The sequence below is a fragment of the Penicillium brevicompactum genome (assembly GCF_028827555.1).
Source record: "Penicillium brevicompactum strain IBT 35665 chromosome Unknown utg000006l_segment0_segment0, whole genome shotgun sequence".
Taxonomy (NCBI): domain Eukaryota; kingdom Fungi; phylum Ascomycota; class Eurotiomycetes; order Eurotiales; family Aspergillaceae; genus Penicillium; species Penicillium brevicompactum.
In genome coordinates, this window is record NW_026623209.1 from 1962684 (window position 1) to 1982052 (window position 19369).

At 50.3% G+C, this 19369-nt stretch overlaps 10 protein-coding genes across 10 annotated transcripts; 4 read left to right on the plus strand and 6 right to left on the minus strand.

Annotated features, from left to right (window-relative positions):
* Positions 1–302: 302 nt before the first annotated feature.
* Positions 303–714, plus strand: N7506_008947 (DASH complex subunit HSK3 family protein; the record flags this gene model as incomplete). The annotated part of the gene is made up of 2 exons (XM_056958240.1): positions 303–449; positions 499–714. 2 exons carry the CDS (start codon positions 303–305, stop codon positions 712–714), a joined length of 363 nt encoding a protein of 120 aa, XP_056807630.1.
* Positions 715–846: 132 nt separating this feature from the next.
* On the minus strand, positions 847–1784 carry N7506_008948 (histidine phosphatase family protein; the record flags this gene model as incomplete). The annotated part of the gene is made up of 4 exons (XM_056958241.1): positions 847–910; positions 975–1190; positions 1298–1555; positions 1609–1784. The coding sequence occupies 4 exons, from the start codon at positions 1782–1784 to the stop codon at positions 847–849; spliced, it is 714 nt and encodes a 237-aa protein (XP_056807631.1).
* Positions 1785–2059: 275 nt separating this feature from the next.
* N7506_008949 (uncharacterized protein) lies at positions 2060–2455 on the minus strand (the record flags this gene model as incomplete). The annotated part of the gene is made up of 1 exon (XM_056958242.1): positions 2060–2455. One exon carries the CDS (start codon positions 2453–2455, stop codon positions 2060–2062), a length of 396 nt encoding a protein of 131 aa, XP_056807632.1.
* A 714-nt stretch (positions 2456–3169) lies between these two features.
* trm44 (tRNA (uracil) methyltransferase) lies at positions 3170–4261 on the plus strand (the record flags this gene model as incomplete). The annotated part of the gene is made up of 1 exon (XM_056958243.1): positions 3170–4261. One exon carries the CDS (start codon positions 3170–3172, stop codon positions 4259–4261), a length of 1092 nt encoding a protein of 363 aa, XP_056807633.1.
* Positions 4262–4592: 331 nt separating this feature from the next.
* Positions 4593–6506, minus strand: N7506_008951 (CorA family magnesium transporter; the record flags this gene model as incomplete). The annotated part of the gene is made up of 3 exons (XM_056958244.1): positions 4593–5214; positions 5270–5910; positions 5967–6506. 3 exons carry the CDS (start codon positions 6504–6506, stop codon positions 4593–4595), a joined length of 1803 nt encoding a protein of 600 aa, XP_056807634.1.
* Positions 6507–7050: 544 nt separating this feature from the next.
* N7506_008952 (ssDNA endodeoxyribonuclease RAD1) lies at positions 7051–10292 on the minus strand (the record flags this gene model as incomplete). Its single annotated transcript, XM_056958245.1, has 7 exons — positions 7051–7965; positions 8027–9116; positions 9164–9692; positions 9741–9811; positions 9863–9950; positions 10011–10188; positions 10245–10292. 7 exons carry the CDS (start codon positions 10290–10292, stop codon positions 7051–7053), a joined length of 2919 nt encoding a protein of 972 aa, XP_056807635.1.
* A 354-nt stretch (positions 10293–10646) lies between these two features.
* N7506_008953 (uncharacterized protein) lies at positions 10647–10905 on the minus strand (the record flags this gene model as incomplete). The annotated part of the gene is made up of 2 exons (XM_056958246.1): positions 10647–10717; positions 10764–10905. The coding sequence occupies 2 exons, from the start codon at positions 10903–10905 to the stop codon at positions 10647–10649; spliced, it is 213 nt and encodes a 70-aa protein (XP_056807636.1).
* Positions 10906–11734: 829 nt separating this feature from the next.
* Positions 11735–13810, plus strand: N7506_008954 (WASP family protein; the record flags this gene model as incomplete). The annotated part of the gene is made up of 3 exons (XM_056958247.1): positions 11735–11944; positions 12012–13722; positions 13779–13810. 3 exons carry the CDS (start codon positions 11735–11737, stop codon positions 13808–13810), a joined length of 1953 nt encoding a protein of 650 aa, XP_056807637.1.
* A 397-nt stretch (positions 13811–14207) lies between these two features.
* N7506_008955 (F-box protein) lies at positions 14208–15791 on the minus strand (the record flags this gene model as incomplete). The annotated part of the gene is made up of 1 exon (XM_056958248.1): positions 14208–15791. One exon carries the CDS (start codon positions 15789–15791, stop codon positions 14208–14210), a length of 1584 nt encoding a protein of 527 aa, XP_056807638.1.
* Positions 15792–16435: 644 nt separating this feature from the next.
* On the plus strand, positions 16436–18726 carry N7506_008956 (uncharacterized protein; the record flags this gene model as incomplete). Its single annotated transcript, XM_056958249.1, has 5 exons — positions 16436–16559; positions 16616–16750; positions 16809–17238; positions 17290–18154; positions 18226–18726. 5 exons carry the CDS (start codon positions 16436–16438, stop codon positions 18724–18726), a joined length of 2055 nt encoding a protein of 684 aa, XP_056807639.1.
* Between the last annotated feature and the right edge of the window lie 643 nt (positions 18727–19369).

Consider the following 19369-nt stretch of genomic DNA (forward strand, 5'->3'; position numbering starts at 1 on the left):
TTGCCGGGTATTAATGAAGGGTGCAGGATGCGCTCTCTGAACAAACCTTTATCCTTCGAGGAATGAATTGATAGACTTATATCCATTGAGGTTACACTTTATTTATTTCAAGACTTTTTTCTTCTCTATACTTCGTAGCTCCGAGGGAGTCTCCACCCAAAAAGGTGCATATCACCACGTGACCGTAAACAAATCATTGTCAACAATCGATAATCTCGCTGCCCTCATTCATACATCACCCTCCAAGAAACAAGAAACCACCGATTAAGCCATACCGACTCAGCCATATCATCTCTACCAAAATGCCACCCCTTCCCAACCACCGCCGCCAAGACTCGAACAACACAACCTACACCCGCGCCTCAATTCTCCCGGGAAGCAATTACAACACAACAGCAACCCACACCTTCAATCCCCCCGCAACCCCCCTCATACCAAGCCTCAACCCCGTCTATGTCCGCCGCCAAAACTCGCCAATACGCCCATCTCCATGCCCAGCTCGCCCAGCTCAACCCCAACCTCGCAGACACAGAGAACCTGCTCCGCATGACCGCAGTACAGGCAGGCGACATGCGCTTCTTGGGCGGATATGTCGGCGCTCTATTCATGGGATCTGCAAAGGTCCTAGGCGAGGATGGAGTAAAGGGTTGTGCGGATAAAAAGGATACTGAAGAGGGCGAGAAACAAGTTAAAGTTGAGAGCGAGGAGGATTGAAATCCGTTGCATAGATTCCGTGAGTTCGAGTTCGAGTTCCTATTAACGCCCGGGACCGAGCGATTGATTTTATAATCTGAGTCTAAGAGTATTAACATTTCTATCGTCTAGATAATTTTATCTCGGCGCCCTCTATTCTACTACGAACTGTCCACCCAGAATGATTGCTGGTTCGTCGATGCTGTGGTGTTCGTAACTGCTTTTGTTAGCCGGAACGGAAATATTGGGCGCTGATGACGACAAGGATGAAAAGGTCATACCTGAGTGTACCGATTCCACCAGCTTCGAGGATGAATGAAGTGTCTGTCAGCGGCTTGCCGGTCCACCGCATCGCGAAGGCGCGCAGGATATGACCGTGTGCCACGACGAGCACGTCGCCCTTAGTATCTTCCGGATCATCCAGACAGGGCTTTTGGTACTTGGTTCGGATTTCCGCAATCAGGGCGTCCAGACGTCGGACTACGTCCTCGGGCGATCTATCAAGATGTTAGCACTCTATCGCTAGAGAACAAAACCAAAAACAAAACAAAAACAGGAGAAGAATGAATGAATGAAAAAAAAAGAAACAGAATTGAAAACATACTCTCCACCAGGACATCCATCCGTCCAAATATTCCAAGGCCCCTCCCCCCTCTCAGCCCGCTGCTCCCGAATCTGCTTACTAGTCAACCCCTCATAATCACCATAATCCCACTCCCGAACAGCCTCCGTGATCTCAACCTCGGCCTCAGTCCTAATAGCCTCAGCTGAATCCCGCCTCTCGTTCCAAGGGAGTCGTTCTCTACAACCGATCTCGAGGAGCTCGAGGGTGCGCTGGGCGCGATGGCGCGGGGAGACGTAGCTGGCTCGTTAGTTTGGGGTTTTGGGTACTGGGCAGAAGACTAAGGGTCATACATGTGGCTTAGCTTCTTTGGAACGACTAGTCTGTCGTTGCCGACGAGGGCTTTGCCGGTTGCTTGGATGCGTTTCTCTCCGTTTGCGGTGAGGGGAAGGTCTGTTTGGCCTGTGTGTCGGCCGTTTAGGGACCATTCTGTTTCGCCGTGGCGGATGATGAAGCAGCGGGGTGGCATTTTGTGAAAGTATTCTTTTGTACAAGTGTATGTGTATGTTGAGGAGGAGAAAGAGGAATGTAGGAAAGGAAAGGTACGGAGTATTGAGGTGGATCTGGGAATCCGGTTGGAGTTCAACGTCATGGTGGGACCCGCGTGGACTGATAAGCTTATCGAATTGCGTTCTTCGGGGCCAAGCCTACTTTACTCGTGTACGGAGTATAGAAGTGGGCATGATATTTCATATTGGAGTATCAGTGAAACATTCGATTGCAATCATATTCCTTTTCTTCCCTTCAGCACAAAATCTCAAAGCTATGGATCCTCTTCTTGGGCGGGACGGCCCTGCACTTATTCATCCTGGTAGTGACTTCCTCGATCTTCGCCCAATGCGAGCATTTCGAGTCCTTGTATAGCACCAGCTTGCACTTTGAACTGATATTGGCGTCAACGAAAGCTTCCGCGCCTCCCGCTTCGAGGTTGTTGCGACAACCTGAGGTCCCCTGTCCGGCAAAGCTGATTGTCGTGCCTCGACAGTGTTTGTTGTGGAAGAGGTCGAAGTTCCAGAGTGGATGGTTTGCTTGTGGATTTTGGAGGTCGGGCTCAGGTTGGGGGGCGGCAATACCGAGGATGCTTGAGAGGGCTCCTGGTATGAAGACTAGGGCAAGGAGGATTGTCATCATCGTCTTCATTGTGGCTGTGGTTGGGTTGTTTTGTTTCTTTCCAGTATAGCTGGGGCTGGTGAGTCTGTCTCTCTTCATCGGCTGACATTTGGTGCTTTTAGAGGTTTGTATGTTCGTTTCGAGTAAGTAATAGACTTGCGTAGTTATGACTCCTATGCGGGACCTGACGGGGAGTTGACGTCCATGACAGTCCCTCTATGGGGTTTGATTTTTTTAGCCTTGTACCTGACCTCTCATGGAAGCCTTTAATCCAAGCTCCCCATGTTTCCCTGTATCTCGCCTTTTTGGCGACATGGATCAATCGTGTCCCCTTTATAGGATTTTGAAGCAGCCTTGGCTGGTCCTGGCCACTGACCTCTGGTGGCTGACACTCCAAAGCTTCTCATATCAATCAAGACCAAATGTAAGGGCCGGACACTCCAGAGCTGTAATTTCTCGATTTCTTGATTTCTTGATTTCCTTGATGTATATGAACCATGTTGAAGATGTCCACGAATTTTATAGATCTTACCGCCTTTTTCAGACGAGCTCCTTAGATAGTGCCCTAGGTGCATTCTGCCAGTAACAATCAACTGTCTGCATTCCCACGCTCCATGAAATAGCAATGTTCACTAGAGCCGTGATAACTTGCTATCTGAAAGCTGACAGTCCTTCCGGTGCATCACTGGGCAGAGAATTGAGCCCCATCGCACTTATTGCGCGTTGAGAGCTCTGGCATCTGCCATGGAGCGCCGTCTCACCTCCAGGAACGTGTCTCTGGACTGGATCGAGGATGCTGATGCAAACGCAAACAACAAAATCTCGTCACATTCAATCCAAAACACATATGAGCGGCTGAAGCTCAAATACGAGGCAGATTTACGCCAAAACTGGGCCGAGCAACTTGAGTCTCCCAATCAAATCCTCGAGCAGCTGTCTTTAACGGCATGTCTGATCGAACTATGGAAAGACATGTATGGCACCGTGCCAGATGAAAAATCTCAATCCCCAGCACCTTTTCCGGGATTCGTGGATATCGCCTGTGGAAATGGCATCTTAGTCTACGTGCTAAAAATGGAAGGATACAAAGGCTCAGGCTACGACGCATGTCGTCGCAAATCCTGGGAAACATTCCCGCCAGAAGTTCAATCATGTCTACATGAGCAAGCCATCATCCCAGAGCCTTTTCTGGAAACACTTGTTATCGAAAACATTGGCATTGAGACACATCCAGGCGTTTTCCAACCAGGCACTTTCATCATATCTGATCATGCGGATGAACTGACTGTCTGGACACCCATTCTGGCTGCCTTGGCTAGTCCTTCGTCGCCGCTGCCCTTTTTCGTTATCCCATGCTGCTCTCGCTCGCTGGCGGGCTCCCAATTTCGATATCCCTCGCCCAATGGCAGTACAGTGGATAGTGATCATCATGTGCAGAAGCCACAGCCTTGCTCGGGTGATCTAAGAGCCCTCCGCGCTGCCAAGATGAGGGAAAAAACAGAGAGCGGATTTCTAGATTCTATGATTGGGTCTCTCGCTGCGAAGACGGCATGCGTTGCTGGGGAATTGGGCTGTAGAGTGGAAAAAGCGTGGCTTCGCACACCAGGTGCAATCAACATGGCTTTGGTCGGGTGTCGAATAGAAGCCATTGGAAACTGTTATCCAGCTCCAGACCCTGCAGCTAGTGAGAACCTCATCGCTGCACGCCTGAAGATCAGGGAGGTGGTTGAACGTGAGTGTTTGGAAGACGGGGGTGTCCAGGCAGCTGCCCAACTCTGGCTTGAGCGGATCAAGACTCTACGCCATGCCAACAGAGCCCAACATCAACCCAATTGAAGATATCCATATCTCCTCCCTATAGATTACAAGCTGGGAGTCGTGCTAGGTATTTCTGAGCGTGTTTGGTTTGATGTCTTCTTCGATCATGATTAGTCGAAAGGCCTGGAATTTGATGAAATGTATTAATATATGATGAGATGTTCCGAATCTATTTGCACCTAAATAACATGAATCGTGGAGTGGGGCATAGAGGAAGGAATGTGCTAGTGTACAAGTAATGTTACAGTCCGCTTCGATCCCAGTCATTAGTCGGAGATCTAAAGCTGAATGATGTGTTCCGAATATAGCAGAGATATCAAATGTGTCGAGATATCAGGGTTGAGCTCATTCATGCAGATTTGTTGCTCGAGGCAGGCTTTGCCTCCTGTTCAGGTGAACCAGTCTCCTTCCCATGTGCTTTGCTGCTTTCCGCACGAGCGCTGCCAGAAGCTGCAGACGAGGCTTGTGTGGAAGCGTTAGCAGATGCTTGCATAGCAGCTGTGGAATTGGCAAGGGTTGTCTTGAAATTTCTCGACGCTGCCTGGTATGCTGCTTGTGAAGCATTTTCTCGAAGACGTCTGATGCGCTCAGATCGGCTCTCGCCCGGGAGACTACCCCAGATGGGCTCGATGGAGTCAGCCCTCCAGTTGTTGCGGTTGCCATTGCGTGCGCTGCGCTTTGGAGATAGAGGAACGAGAGAGGAGCCTCCCACGCCTGATTCACCCCACATGCGGACACGCTGGAGTTTGCGCAGTTTGAAAAGTCCGTATACACAGACAATACCGGTGAGAGCAAAGCAGGTGATCGAGACACCACCGAAGCCAAAGTCTGATTCTTCAATAAAGTTCTTCAAGTTCATTCCGTAGAGGGCAGAGAAGAGAGTTCCCGCACCGAGACCGAGGGTTCCGATGCTGAACTTCAGGTCCATAAGCATGAGCGAGTTGCGGTTGGCATCGAGAATGGCCTTGACTCTGTGATTTGTTAGTACAAAGTTTCAACAAGTGAGCGACATAGAGTGAAACTTACACTTCTTCCGTGTTGCGAATGTTGGTCACCAAATTGCCACTAGCCTGGACGATCTCATCACAGACCTTGTGGTAAGATTCAAGAAGCATTTCAACCTCCTGATGGTCGTCCTCTTCCCGCTCCTTGCCGGTAGATCTTTCGGACAGATACATGGCTGCCAGATCGTCATCCGCTTCCAAGAGATCATCAATCGCATCTCGGACGAGACGGGCCTTTTGCTCAAATGTACCCAATTTCTTGGAATAAATGAGAAGATGGCGAAGCTTGTCACGATCGATGTCCTCCTCCAATGCCCGAAGAACTCGCACGACCGGGTCTCTCACACCATTGAACTCCTCTTCCAAGCCACTTGTGACACTAATGAGAACGGCTTCCAGCGCACGGAACTCGTAGGGCAAGGTCTGGTTATGTTGAGAGGCGCCTTGGGTTGATCTCTGGCGCAACTTTCCCTCAAGATCGTAGATGAACAAGGACTGCATGTACGAATCTGTTGAACCGTACGCGTCAAAGACAAGAACTCGATCTGCTTTAATAAGCACTCGGAGGTGCAGAAGATTGATCAAGATGGCGCTTGGTCGTATCAGAATGTGAGGAAGGGTGGAGGAGTCGATCTTGCGTAAGTCTCGCGGAAGAAGGCCATACTGAATCAAGATACACATTAGCCCTTTCTCGGTCAGAATCAGATGTCTGCACAAACCTTGGCAATAAGTTCCTGCTTTCTGAACTCTCCGTTGACGAGTGTGACATCACCATTGATATCGAATTCTGTACATCGGATCCGCAGCTCATTTGTCCCTTTCGCTGATAGACTGCGGCCAATGTTGAACATGCCTTCAGTCCCTTCGTCCATGAATCCAGGAAGCGGAGTAGACTGGTCCTGGTAGTCGGGTGTTTTGCTCCGTTTCAAATCAAAAAGCCGTCGAAGCAATGGCCGACTTTTGGTAGATGCATGACGCGTGAATGTCAACTGTGCTGGCGCTGGCGACGAGAGAACGGCTTGGGTATTCAGCCTTCCCCTCGTATTGGCTTTATTTCCGGTCCCATTCGCTGTGATGCCGTGCGAACCATTAGGCCGCGTCCATCTTGATGTTTCCGAGGGGCCTGTCGAGAAGGCTTTACCGCGGCTGGCGAGACGCTTCGGATAAGCGCATACAGATGGGGCTGCCGAGACACCAGTCTGTGACCTTAAGAAACGCAGGAGGGATGCAGAAGGAGCAGACAGCTTTGGAGACAGCATGTCTGGATCGTCGGCCAAGCTAAGCACTGCTTCTCGCGGTGGTATCAACTTTTTTTCCCGCGTGTCGGAACAAAGTTAACCCGAATCAAGTATACAATGACGATATGATGTTTCCAAGTAGTTATCCATAGGCCCAGATCAGAGGGCTCAAGGTGCTCAAAGGGCTTGAAGCAGTTAATAGAACAAGAGGAAGCTGACCAGGACATATATGATCAAGAGAACTGCCCGCCCACCACAAACCCGCTTTCTATGACGTATGTCATCCTGAAGTTTCAACTTTCAAGATTATCGAACATCACCAACGTCAGCTCGTGCGAAAGATTTCATAAAGATGCATGTGTAGTCTATGGGAATTTCTAATCTCTGATCTACTGGGGTATCCATCCATGTTTCCTGGTAGGGCAGAAAAAGGAGCAAGCATTAGAATCAAAAGACCATGTTAGAGCTCTGCCAATTTGGTGACAGGTACTTTCTTGTGAGATCAAGTTTGATCTACGTCCTCGTCAAGTTAAAGTTTTGATTAGTGCGCATGGATGTCTTGTTTCTAATCAAAAACGCTCTTCTTGAAGAAAGCAACTATCTTTCGTGCAGCTTCCTTCCCGACCAGCGGATCGAGCTGATCGACGTCCATGTTAGCAACTTCGCTAATATTATCCGTTTCAATGATCAGCCGCTCCAAGGCCTGAGGAGTGACGCCTGGAACTGCCCGCAGCATGTCCTGGGGAAGCAGATTGAAGGTGCTGCGAGACTCAATTCCCGAGGCTGCCATGACATCGCCCGAGCTGACTGAGTTGGAAATGTCGATATCCAAGCCCAGCTGGACTGCACGAAGTGGGTCGGGTTCGGCCGCGTTCTTCTTAAGCTCCGCAAATATCTCAGCTGTCTGGTAGGGTGAAGAGGACCAGACGATCTTCATTCGAGGAAATGCAAGGGTGAGAAGGACAAGTAAATGCTGGGCGGACTTTGGATTAGATGGATTGGAAAGGAAGCTACTACTGCTGGATGTCGCGGTGCCAGCAGATGAAAATCCCTGATCTGTCTTGAAGGCAGGGCCTGTCGGAACGGAGGCGAAGGCATCAAAAGTGAAGGACTTGTTTTGATCAAACTCAATCAACAGCACTGGATACTTGTAGTACTGAAGCATTGTCTCGGCTTGGTTGTAGAGACGGCCGTTCTTTAGAGACGATATCAGATCTCGTATGGACTTTCTTTCCACACATATGTCTGGTGTGAGGATATAATCGCCCACAGTGAGTTGGCATGGAATTACAACCATGTTGTTCCCATGCAATAGGGATGGAAGAGCACTTCGGACCTCACGTGTGTCAACAACAACTCGAGGAGGTGATGCGGTGGCTGCCAGTCGCCCACCTCCTGCGATTCGAGTGTTGACTGTTCGAAGGAATTGCTCTTGAGGATCGTCGTTCTTTTTGTCATGTGTCAAAGTAACTGCCATATTCTGAAAAAGAATAGAAGAATGCATCAGTATGAAATCCCAATGAACAGAATTGATGACTTACCCCTTTTTCCTTAATCAACTTCGTGAAAGAGTCTTTCTCTCGGCGCACGGCGCTCAAATATCGCTGCTCTTCAACAGAACCACCATAGTACATGAAGTACACCTTCACACTGAGCCCCGTGTGGGAGCTACGGAAAACCTCCACCCTTCGAATGAACGCGGGATCGGGCTCGTACATGATGATATACCGAGGACGCGCCTCTTCGAGTATATGCTCATCCATATCGCCATCGTAAGGGTGGATCATAACCAGATCATTCATATCATATAGTTCGTAGAAGTCTTCCATGTCTTCCAAATCGTCCAAAATCACCTCTTCTTTCTGGGTTTCTTCGACTTCCGTTGGCTGAACTTCACTGAGCAAACCAACAACCTGACCGGGAGATTCGGCCTCGTTCTGAACGCTGGCATTTGGTACACGTGCTGCTGCTGATGTGACTGCACCACCGCCACGTACTCGACGGCGCTTATTCGGGGGAGGTCTCCCTTGAGGCGCGCGCTGAGCTGCAGGAGAGTCTGAAGGCTTTCCAGGTTTGTCTTCTTCGCCTGAAAGATTCTTGTTAACGTTTGAAAGTGACCTTTTCCAATTCAAGTAATCTCGTAGTCGACGCCGCAGCATTAATTCTGCAGAAGGTTTGTTTTCATCCTCTTCTTCGTTTTTCTTAGAGTCAGACCCTTGGGCGACTTTGGCATGCATCGTTCCAATATACTCTCGGAGCTGACGACATATTCGTTGATCATTGCACATGATCAATATGGTGCTATTGGACTGATCTGCATTTGCGGGATGGAGATAGGCATCATGCTCAATCTCTGCAAGGACCTCTGACAAGACATTCCACTTTGGAAGTTCCTCAAGGCACGGCTTCAGCTCAGCAGAGAAAGTTGTTGAGGAAGAGAGGCGAGTCAACTCATTGTTTAATTTGCCTTCGTAGACGCGTGATTTGGCCGTCTGGAACAAAACGTGAGCAGCATCAAGGAAAAGCCAAGGGGAGTGGTTATGCTTGTTCGAGCCTGGAGGGGGGATATTTGCAGCCACAATGGTATCAAGGTACTTCACAAAAGATACTGCATCGTAGGTAAGTAGAGCACTACATTTGTTAGTACAGACAGACGAAAATTGCATGATGGCGCTTACTGAAGAATCGACCGTAGGTCTCCCAAATCATTCACGATTTGTTTCGTCCTGAAGCTGACACGATGCCAGATGGGATCAAGTTGGCGCCGGATGATCATCTCGAAATTCTTGTGAAGAGCGCTGTCCAGAGTCCATTCTTCCATGTCGAGTCCGGTGTTACTCTTTCGAAGCTCTGTGATGCTAATTTCGACGCATTCTAGCACCGCGTTCTGAACCTCCCTCATTTTGTCACTCATTGGAACCTCCAGTTCGATGACTTCCGCTTTGCGGTTTCCTTCCAAAGATTCAGCCACCGAGACATGAAACCGGGGCCAAAGTGATGCTTTGCGTAGAAAGAGATTCTTTAACATGTTGGCCAATGGAGCGAAACCCGTAGTGAATGGCTCGGGTGAGTCGGAGAATGCTTTCAGGAAGCCGCCCTTATTCAGTTGACGATACACCCTGGCAATGAAAGCTTCAGAGGAGGTTGCCACAACTTTATCAGCATGTAAGATGATCATTCCGGTGATCTTCTCGGGATCAAGGAGCTCTGGACTTGATCAGCAGGCTTTCAAGCAATCTTGCTAACCATACGTACTTGATAACAAGTCCACAACTAAAATTCGGGACGTCACACTCAAGATTCCACCTTCGGCATACATCTTCTCCCTGGGCACTGTCAGTACCGCCATGATGGACCTGCAGATTGAAGACACATACCTCGTGGGCACCGTGGCTTTGTCGGTGTTGATCACCTTCAACCCTCGAGCGAGGGGAGATTTGCTGATAGCATAGTGCTCCGCCAATGCTATTTTTCATCAATACATATTCATAGTACACCGCCGTGCTGGCGATCGATCATACATACCTTCTCCAAGCCACTCATTCTCACGGTCATCCGCCCCAACCACCAAGACCAGATTGTTGCCAGCTGCATCGTAGAAGTGTAGAAGGTTTGCAATCAGATGCAGCAGCCCGAGGCCGCGCGCCAGTACAACAAGCTCATCTTCGGCGCGTAGTTCGGTGAAGAGCTCCTGCTGGTATTGCTTGAGGGGGTTAATGGGTCGTGCTTTGGGTTCCACGTACCACATAGGGCACTTACCAGGGGCAGTGACAGTTTCACGGGCGCACTAGTCCTTTCTGGAGGCATTTGGACCACTTCTCGACGCGTTGAATGGTTGGGTCTGGATTGGCGAAAGTTGTCGCGAAATCACGTGGCTAATATGATGCATGACGTAATGGGTGCTGGGTTACGAGCGAGGGGACGAGAGATGTCCCAAGGCTATAAGTAAATTACTGATTTTCTTTCTTGGTTGAATGGCTAGCGCTGTCACTTATGGAGTAGCCATTTTTGACTTCAGTGGTATAGAGATCTATGCTCAGTGCAGTACATCTTCAGCACGTTACTTTCAAGTAGGACAGGCGATACAGATTGGCATTAAATTCGTTTAGAAATAAAGTAACAAGGCAAGAAGTCAATCCATAGATCATGGTACCCTGCCTCTCAGTTGGAAGGCTTGTTGAGTTCCTTCATACGTGCCTCGATCTCTTCTCGTGAAGCCTTGGGAGGCAAGTCTATAGAAGTTAGTTGGGTCTGCTTGCATGCTCTGCGTCCATTTACCTTTTGGATCTGGAATCTGCGGTCCTTTGGAGTTGAAGGCCGCGAAATCAGGATTCGTCTCGCCTGTCTGTTTCTTCTCGGACTCATTGCCTCCCTTTTGGGGTGCAGGTGGGAAGTCGGAGGATTCAGGAATGACAGGCATGTTGAAGTGCAAGTTCTCGTTACTCGGTGTTAATCTTGGATTGTTCTTGGTATGGGATGTCAAAATGATGGAAGCAGGTAGATATGATGCCAATACGAAGTGAAGACTTCAGTCTTGGAGATTGCATTTATATACATCGACCCCCAGACGGGATGACGTCGTCGCAATAACAGTGGGTGGCAACGCCATAGGCGTCAATATGTCAAAAATCAAGTTACCCTGCGAATATTAAATGTAACAATGTACGTCCAATGTCCTTGTTATTTAGATATCAGGTTAGCCATACATCTGTGTTCTCTAGACACCGGGTTGTCTGGAACATACTAGCAGACTCTCAGCCTCAACCCGTCCAAGCCATATTGAACAGCTTCCAAACCTTTGATTTTTTTTATACGGTTCAATGTACCCAAATTCCAAGGCTTTGAGGAAACACATACTATACTAGGCCCAAAGATACAAAAGAAACAAAGCAGATTTGAATAGGTTACATGGTACATCAAAAGTACCACGTGCCACTATGGCGGTGCAGTGGCCGAGCCAAGTCACTCCGGCGTATTGGGCCCGCCCCGCCTGTCTCTGACCCCCAACTCAGTTCGTCTCCTCCAAGGCAACCGCCGGTCGGCTCTTCTCCAAGCCCCAATTCCTGTACCTCCGACTCTCGAGGCTTCAACTTTGACGGAACCACCTCTCTCCCACCGATTCCTCATCAGTCGGTGTGCTGCGGCTGCTATCCCATCGATACCCGCCCGGCTGCAATGTGTGCTCCACACACTTAACCCTTCGAACCACCACCTTTCTCTCTCCGTGCTGAGGGCACATCTCAATCACCATGCCCTCAATCCTTAGCGATGCCGACAAGGAAACTGTCAAGCGTCACGTTCCCAAGCCCGCCAACAAGATTCTTGCCGTGGGTGTCGCGCGACTCTACGTTGCCTACCCCGATGTACAGAAATGGACCTATACCGGCATTCAAGGGGCTGCAGTACTCTGTAATGACCTCGTAGGGAGGACATTCTGGCTCAAAATGGTTGATGTCTCGGTACGTAGTCCACGCTGTGTTTGGAACAGTTGAGAATGGAGTACTGACAAAGCAATCTCGATTGCAGCCGGCTGGCAGAGGCGTGATCTGGGACCAGGAAATCTATGATAATTTTGCTTATAACCAGGACCGCACGTTTTTCCACACGTTCGAGCTCGAAGACTGCCCCGCCGGCCTCTCCTTCGTCGACGAGAAGGAGGCCAAGACCTTCATCAAGAAGATGCAGGAGCGCGAGAAACATGCGAGCAAGGAGACCAGCAAGACCCCCTTCGCATCTCCTCGAGGTCAAGGGCCCGCGCCAGTTGCAAATGGAAAAGTCGGCCGGTCATTGTTCGGTAGCTTGTTGCATCGCTCGACCCCAGCGCCCCCGCCAACAGCACCTGCACCTTCAATACAGGTTGCGCCCCCACCGCCGATACTCTCACCAAGTGCGCCGCCAGCCAAGCCCGATTTACCATTTGACACTAGCGATCCATCATGGAAAGGGCTGTTGGATGAGCTCAAGGGCATGGGAATCACCGAGGACCAGATCGCCGAGAACTCCGAATTCATTAAAGCTTGGATTGATCAGAAGCAGGCGGCTGCGGCTGAATCTGCTCCTGCAGAGGATCTGAACAAGCCGAAGACTGCTCCTCCGCCACCACCGCCTGCTCCCAAAGTGAACTCGATCAGTCCTCAAGACACTGGATCAAGCTCGACCAGCCGGCGAGGGCCTCCACCACCTCCACCGTCACGCAAAACGCGCTCCGAGGCACCGGAAGAACGAATCTCGACCCCTCCGCCTCGCGAACCGTCTCCGCCTGCACGAAGATTCAATGCGCCGCCACCTCTTGCAGATGCCGGAAAGTTCGCTGAGCCAGCTGGCCCTGTGCCTCCGCGGCGTCCGCGGGCAATCTCGAACGTCAACGCTGGACCTCCGCCGCCCCCGCGACCACCAAAGACCCCAATGGAAGAGAGTCAAGCTAGCTCATCCCGATTTGGAGTACCTCCGCCGTTCTCTGGCGATAGAAAGGTGTCTGCGCCGCCGGCGCCCCCAAGCCGTAGCCCCCTACCTGGTGGACCCCCACCTCCGCCGCCGCGCACAGCAAGCCCAGCGGCACCACCTCAACTACCCCCCAAGGTTCCTCCTATGACCACCTCGAGTGGACCTCCTCCACCTCCAGCTAGAGGTCCAATTTCTCCCCCGCCTCCACCTCCTCCAGCGCCAGCGGCCCGACCTGTACCTGTCGCACCCTCATCACCTCCCGCTGCTCCTCCACCACCACCTCGAGGCCCAGCTGGGCCTCCTCCTATCCCGCCCACAGCTTCTCCGGGCCTTCCTCCACCCCCTCCACCCCCTCCACCTGGCTCATCCGCACCCGGTGGCCTCCCGCCTCCGCCCCCTCCTCCGGGACGGGGCCCATCAATGCCACCTCCTCCCCCAGCACCGGGCTCGAGGGCACCAGGAGGACCACCTCCACCTCCACCCCCACCCGGTGCATCTGGAGGTGGTGCGCCGCCGCCTCCGCCGCCCCCTGGTGGCGCAGCACCTCCCTTGCCCAAGCCCACTGGTGGACACGACAGTCTCCTGGCATCCATCCGAGCATCCGGCGGCCATGGTGGTGGTGGACTACGCAAAGTCAACGACTCAGAGAAGAAGGATCGAAGTGCCGCCATGGTGCCTGGTGGTGCCAACGAATCGGCTGCTACTCCCAGCTCAGGGGGTGCTCCGCAAGGTGGCTTGGCTGGTGCCTTACAAGATGCTCTCAACAAGCGGAAACAGAGAGTCAGTGGCAGTGGTACGTGGAGTCTTTCAATCCGAGTAAATGATGACCCAAGCTAACAATTCTGGCAGATGACGAGAAAGACAACGACGACGACTGGTGAGATGTTTTCTTGGTGGGAATGTTCAAGTATTTCAAGATACCAATACCTTCTGCGTCTTGCGAGCATTGATCAATATGTCCCTTGGTCCAGCGTTTTGCCTAAAAGTTTGACTTCACGCGCTTGTTGAGGAAGCACCTGGGCAGATATCACAAGTGCACTTTGTATATAGCTTTCAATGGTAGACGTCGTGACTACGAGACAGCTTGACTCAGTACTGTTTCTATAAATTGACCTATTTCACGGGTACTCAAGGCCAAATCTCAAGTTTCGATCTGAAACACAAACCTACGATCTTTTGTTTCCACAATAATCTGACAATTTTATTCGTAAAGCTTGGAATTATGCTCATATGGAATCCTCCCCAGGTTTCAAGGTTCACATGACCAGCGTCGCATCCTCAAACATTCAAGGCCCAATCCACCAAAACATCTCCGTCAACCGTCAACTTTGCCTGGCATCCAATAGCCCATATCAACCGAGTCTCAATGGAATCATAATGCCTGTACCATGCTGTGTCCATATTATTGGGATATACCACCCCTTGGCGACGATTTTCTTGCATGTCTTCCCACGCAATTACCCACTCATCATAAAGGATCCTGGACATCTTGATATCGTCGAGGGTACATGTACCAAAGTTGCGGGGCTCGTCAAAGTGATCAAAAAACTCCTCGACGCGCGAGATCACCTTCTTGATATCTGGGTAGTGTCTAAAGTTCTGCCCATCCCTTTTGCGTCTCAGAAGCCTTTCCCAAGCTCCGAACATCATGCCCCCTAGCCGGGATCGCTCCTTGTCGAGGAGAAGGTTGAGCCATTTGACAAGGACCGCGCGAAGCTTCTCTCGTCCGTTTGCCAGGGCATAGCAATAATTGCACTGCAGGTTGTCGATGAACTCTGGGGTGAGCTTCGTTCCGTCCCAATTGCAAAGCGTTCCCTGAGGCCAAATCTTTGGTGCCCACCTGTTGAAAACGCCACCAACCCGGAATTCACGCATCTCTTGCCACAATGAGCAGCTTGGACATCGGACATTGTAAGTAGTCCATAATTTGTTACCTTGGTCATCCCAGTGGGAGGTGTAATCAAGGGACTCGTCGACCGGTCTTTCAAATTTCAGAGCTTCATCGACCCCGGGGAAATATCGTTCCAATGCGTTCTCAAAAGGATACTGGCGACTGATCACAATGGGGACCTTCGACGTGCCTAGTTCATACCCTTGTACAGGCCGACCAGCAGAGGATGGATGACTGACGTGAGATGCAATATCACGGTCTTTGAAACGACACTCGTTACATTTGCGCATGTGACGACGGAATCCACACCGTGCAAACTCGACCCAATGAGCCTCCTGGTCCAAGCGAGCGTTTTCTTCTTTCTCGCTCATGAGCTCCAGATATTCGTTGGTGTGGACGCTTTGGAATGTGATCATTCCGCTGGCCTGGAAAGCCCTGAGTCTTACTTCTGATCTGGGCCGCCAATCATACTTCGTTGCAAGCTCATATCGACGTTTCATCTTTCGTTCCTCTTTGTCTTCAATCGCTTGCTTCTCAGCTATCTGTCGTGCAATGGCAGGGCCTTTGCGTTTGGATGGTGCCCAGCTTGTGAGCGGATTCTGCGCAGGGGAACCTGGGAGTGGCTTTCGGTACGCTAGGCGAAAAAGATAGTGGTTGGAGAAATCTTCATGGGGAAGTAATCTCAGACAAACGCTACATGCCCAGCGAATGCTTTCCCATTCATCACTTGCGGGATTCGGAGTCAGATGGTTGTCTTTGACGCGGAATGTTGGATTACCCCCGCCATGTGGCCCACACTCGAGTTGAAGCAGTCTTTCAACGAAATGGATTGGTTGCGGATCGACGACCGCTCGGAACCTGGTGTTTGTTTGGCAAACAGCTATGAGACCGATAGGGTCCAACAAGCAGAAGATGGTGCTTAGCACCTCAACGGGCAAGGTATCAAGACTTGGAGGGATATGGTCCATCATGACATGGGAAAGAAGAAGGGTGGTGAAAGGGGAAAAAAGAAGAGAGGAGAGAGACACGAAAGGAAGAAGACGAAAGGCGAGACGGGAGACGCGGCGGAAGTAGAGATCAAGCAAAAGACGAAAGCAAAAGACGAGATGAGAGGAGAGACGAGAGACGAGCAGAGACGAGTAGACGTGGAGAAAACAAGACTGGTTGCCCAACAGTAAGAATGGGGGAAAGACCCAACACCAAGAGACACGTCCCTATGAAGAGGGAGAAGAGAGATATCAATGAGCTGTAGCTATGAATGCAAAGTAGCAAAAGAATCTTAGAAATATGGCTTCAACGTAGCCTGATGAGTGAAGTATGAAGTATGAAGAGGACTGGAAAGCACCTAGAGGTCTCTCTCGCTCTCCTCTTTCCTCTCGTCAATCTTCGGTTTTAACAGCCAAACACATCTTCTACTTTCTACCTACTTTTGATGAATTTCGAAGTATCCAAAGTCGGTATTTATCAATTTGAAGCCAGGCCGGCCCAAAGTCGTACGTCGATCCTTCTCGTCTTGGCGATGCAGATCAGTTATTAACGGAACAATGCAAGGGCCCCCTGAAGGTGGAGATCTCCCCTTCATGTCAATTTTGACATCTGACATCTTCAATTCACCATGCATCCCAAATTGCTTCTCACGACACTGGTCGCCCTGGCGCCCGTTGTGTTGGCAGATGCGAGCGATACCGAGCCGTGTGCTCAGGTGAGCAAGTTGGTGGCAGATGCCAACCAAGACAATGGTTCGTTGCAGAAGCTCCCCTTGATTTTCTTATGGGAAGACTGACGACAGTCACAGCAAGTGCTAGGGTGCCTCATGATCTGGCACACCAGTGTCTGCTATCTATGCCTTTCGATTCGGATCGTGCGGTTAAGTTTCTGAACCAGGCCCGCAAGATCCTCGAGTTTCAGTCTACCATCGATATTCTCAAAGGTTCGGCCTCAAAACTTAGAAGTTATGATTGTTCCGTTCGGCTGATCAAAGTTACCAGATCCCCCATCAGGGTATACTATGCCCCCAACAGATATTCTAGGGGGAATAGACAGGATCTTGGCCAAGGCCAAGAACAGCAGCTATTCGAGCCAATTCGAGATGGATTTGGAAGTCACATCCCTAATCAAATCCGCCCATGACGGTCACCTGTCTTTCCAGCTATGCTCGCAGTCAATATTCACATACCACGTTGACATGCCTTTGGTATCAGTGTCAACAAACGGACTTGAACTACCGCAAGTATACACTTTAAGTATGTTGCCTATGAAGCCTCTCATTGCCACCAAGCTGACCAGCACAGATGACGCAAAAATCCAAAAGACAGATCCAAGCGCAGTCTCTTCATTGAAGTCCATCAATGGCACCGAGGTGGCTACCTATTTGGAGTCTTATGCCGATGGCCAGAATTTACAGGATCGCGATGCACAGTATGCCCCTTTCATCCAAGAGATCATGAGAGACGACGCTAATTACTGAAGATACAATCGAGTGTTCCCAGCACCCGCTCGTAGTGTTGCCAACACTCCCACTAGTGTGAACGGAATCTGGGCGTCCATTGGAGATTGGACTGATGGCGCAGTGGTATCTCTGGAGTTTGCAAACGGCACCAAAACTTCAACCCAGAGAGCTGCTGTTCCGAGCGAGAAATTCTTCTCATACAAGAATGGAACGCATCTCTATGATATCGAGTGCCTTCCGAGAGAATTGTCCACAGCTTCAAGTACCTCATCCGGTGCCGAGCAAGCATCCTCTGAAGTCGAAGGACTCCCTCAGACAGTGACTAGCTGGCGCAACTCAGCCAATTCTTTTGCTGGCTACTATTCCAATCTCACAGGTCTCCAGGATACTGCAATCATTTTCCTACCAACATTTTCATCTAGCGCATCTGAGGTCGCCGAACTCGCGGTCGACTTCTTGCAAAATGCCACAGCAGCCAACAAGAAGAATGTCCTGATAGACCTCTCTGCGAACCCAGGAGGCTATATGTCGATTGGGATTGACATGTCTCGAATCTTCTTCCCAAACTCGTCTCCATACACAGCGACCCGCTACCGAGCACACGATGCAGCGAAGTATCTGACCGAGGCGTATTCGCGAGATAACACAACAGACTCGAGCAATGTCTTTGCGTATAAGCAGATGGTTCGCCCGGATCAGAAGACAGACTTTAGTTCATGGGAGGAACTCTACGGTCCACATGAAATATTGGGCAGCTCGTCTTCCAGCCTCCTGGCTAACTTCAACTACACATCTACTTCGTCCGACGTCTTTCCCATCAACGGATATGGCCCAGTTCCGTTGAAACCAAGCAAGGCTCTTTTCTCAGCAGACAATATCGCAATTGTAAGTCACTTATTCCATGTCCCATAGTGTGCTAGGTTGCCGAACAAATCTGACTCGAATTCTACTATCAGATCACTGATGGCGACTGCGTCTCGACATGCGCTTTCTTCGTCAAATTGATGAAGCGCCAGGGTGTCCGAACAATCACTTTCGGTGGACGCCCAGAGAAAGCCCCCATGCAAGCCGTCGGCGGCGTGAAGGGCGGCCAGTCACTTGGTATCAACTATGTCAACGGATACATTGCGCAGGCAAACGGGCTCATCGCAGATTCGACCAATAGCACATCACCACTGCTGACGACCGCTGAATGGAAGGCATTCAATGAGTCCAGCCCAAGTATGACAGCGTCTCTCGCGTGGAGTGGTAACTTGAATCTGCGGAACGAATATGATCCTGAAGATGACCAGACACCCCTGCAATTCGTCTACGAGGCTGCTGAGTGTCGGCTGTTCTACACGCTGGATAATTATTTGGAGCGAGAGACTGTTTGGCAGGCTGCGGCCAAAGCTATGTTTGGGGGTGGACAGTGTGTGGAGGGCTCAACGAAGGGTAAGGGCAGTCTGGATGCTTGAGTTGTTTAATCGCAAAGCATGGGTGAATCCTTGAGAGTTCATAGACCAGTATATTAGAACCTATATAGACAACAGAGTACAAATTCATCTTAAAATTCACTTGATTTCCAAGGTCAGCGCATGGGCTGTGGGTTTGGACTGACTTGGATGTCGAGTAAAACGCTACAAGCGACGGCTCAATCTACGCTGGTCTACAAGAGATTTCAGTTGACCGGATATCTTTGATGATATTTTCAATTCTCGTGGCTCATTTCATGATTCTATCACGAAGTAAACGAAAGAAAAGCAATTCGAGGCTGGGCAGAGTGAAAACCGCATGCAATGCAGGAAAACAAGCACACAGTTTCGTCATGTGTGCGTAGCAACCATTTTTCGTCTCTGTCGTAACTCAGGATATTTGAATAAAAAAGTACGATCTTTGGATTGAAGGGTGATCCATCAACAAATCCAAAATCGCCGATGAACAAACACCAAGAAACCTCTGTTCGATAGCGTCAAGCCCTGGGAATTGTCACAGCAGCCAGGGTGAAAAGGATGTCCCTATCCTAGTGCAGAGCCGGCGTGAGAAGCGTCGCGGGCTGGGGTGGTTGGTGCTTGGAGTCCGTTCAAATGTACAGATGGAATCGAATTGTCGAATTGTCGA